This window comes from Myotis davidii, unplaced genomic scaffold, assembly GCF_000327345.1.
Source record: "Myotis davidii unplaced genomic scaffold, ASM32734v1 scaffold586, whole genome shotgun sequence".
In the NCBI taxonomy this organism is placed as follows: Eukaryota; Metazoa; Chordata; class Mammalia; order Chiroptera; family Vespertilionidae; genus Myotis; species Myotis davidii.
This window is the reverse complement of record NW_006296809.1, coordinates 201,428-203,133: the sequence shown is the minus strand read 5'-3', so window position 1 is coordinate 203,133 and position 1,706 is coordinate 201,428. Positions and strand designations below refer to the sequence as shown.

General features: G+C 68.9%; 1 protein-coding gene across 1 annotated transcript; it reads right to left on the bottom strand.

The window, feature by feature from the left end:
• Positions 1–290: 290 nt before the first annotated feature.
• Positions 291–1,700, bottom strand: LOC107184475. The gene is made up of 2 exons (XM_015569692.1): positions 1,326–1,700; positions 291–1,293 (listed from the first exon to the last, which is right to left on the bottom strand). Exons 1-2 carry the CDS (start codon positions 1,458–1,460, stop codon positions 388–390), a joined length of 1,041 nt encoding a protein of 346 aa, XP_015425178.1. The 5' UTR covers positions 1,461–1,700; the 3' UTR covers positions 291–387.
• Positions 1,701–1,706: the final 6 nt, after the last annotated feature.

Below are 1,706 nucleotides of genomic sequence, written 5' to 3'. Positions count from 1 at the left end.
GGACACGCAGCCTCGGGCTGACACACCTGCAGCCACAGATCCCGGGTCTTGCCCCGCCCACAGCACATGCCTCGGCCGTCCTCTCCCCTCGCCTCTGGCCACTGACTGTCCCCAGGAGCCTCAGGTTCTCGGAGCAGAGGGACCGGGCACTTCCTGGAATCGGTCCCCATGGGAACCCGGGCCTCGTACGCACGGGCCAGGCCGGGGAGCCCCCACCTCTGGCGGGCTTCCCACCCCCTCTCAGAGCCCCCCTCCTCGCCAGGCATCTCACTGGGACTCCCCCCTCAGGTGCCCTGGTCGCTCTCGAAGGCCAGGTCTCCCTTCTCCAGAGACAGGTGCTGCCCCTCCCCCCACCCCCGGTTCCACAGTCACCTACCCTCAGCCTCCCTATGGGGCCTCAGCACCCATCTCCCCTGCCCCGTGGCTGCCCCTCCTGGGGTCCCTGCCCAGGCAGCCCACTCTGTGCACCCACCTCTTCGGGCTGGTGGTCCTCATGCTGACCTCTGACCCCTGTGGTCTCAGCTCTAGTGCTTGGAGCTGGGCAGTCTCGGGGGTCCCAGGCCACCTGCTGGGCGGGGTTGAGGCAGGCCATCCGCCAGGAAGGACACCCCACGAGCCCCCTATGCACAGCACCCCCACCAGGGGCAAGGTCGGGTCACGTGTCAGCAGCGGGGCCCACGCCCTGAGTCCGCCCAGGTGTGCACCGTTCAGAGGGGAGGGGCCACCTGCCATGACTGCAGGGCTGGGGGGCGGTGTCAGGTGTGGGGACGTCCAGGCACTAGGTGGGTGAGGGGTGCAGTCTGTGCCATAGGGTAAACCCGGCCCTAGGCCTCCACCGGCCCCTAGGTCTGCAGGACCCACCCTGACCGGCTGAAACCGCTCCCACCCCCGGGAAGATTTCCAGCCCCCCGAGGGGTCGAGGGCTTCCTTGGGCTCCAGGGTCCCTCGCGTGTGACCCAGGGTGCCCCCAGCAGTCACCCCAAACGAGTCCTGTGACCCTCCTGGTCCCTGAGGCATCCTTTCCTTTGACCCTGCTCCTTGGGGGTGCTCCCAGCCCTGACCTCTCACCCAGTCCCTGGACCCAGAAGCTGTGGGGCGGGGCCAGAGGCAGCAGAATCCCAGGTCTGGAGAGCCATGCGTGTGACATGGGGTGACATGTATGGACACACATGTCAGCGGGTCCTGTACATGAGGTGGGCGGGCAGGAGCGAGGGCTGTGGAGGGGACATCAGTGAGCTCACAGGGTGCGAGGACCTGGGCTGAGGTGCAGAGTCGGGGGCTGGGAGGCCCCAGGAACTCGGCGGCTGCTCCAGGCGCCACCCCAGACCTGCCCAGGCTGTGGAGGCCTCACTGACCCCGCTCCACCCCACCCTCTGCTCCCAGCTCGCCAGGGAGAGGACGGGAGGCCAGCCAATCCCGAGGCCGAGGCCACGCCCCCTGCCAGCATGACCTGAGTCCATAAATACACCTGCCGGGACCCGGCCAGAGGACTCACACCTGTCTCAGCACGCACGCCTGGGAGACACGCAACCCCTGCCCTCCGCCTGCCAGGAACACGCAGAGGTGCACCTGCCAGCCAGGGCCACCGAGACAGCTGGCGCCCAGCCCAGGAGGGACACCTGCCCGTGGAGCACAGGCTGGCCTGGCCCGGAGGAGAGCAGTGGTGGAGAGCGAGGAGGCTGGGAGCCCGGCCCTGGCCGGCCAGG

What these genes read in the sequence shown, in the direction of transcription:
- LOC107184475 (XM_015569692.1), bottom strand. Translation starts at nt 1,460, where the DNA reads ATGGACTCAGGTCATGCTGGCAGGGGGCGTGGCCTCGGCCTCGGGATT. An exon ending in CCTCCACAGCCTGGGCAGGT is followed by an intron (nt 1,294 to 1,325) that starts CTGGGGTGGCGC and finishes GCCGCCGAGTTC; the next exon opens with CTGGGGCCTCCCAGCCCCCG.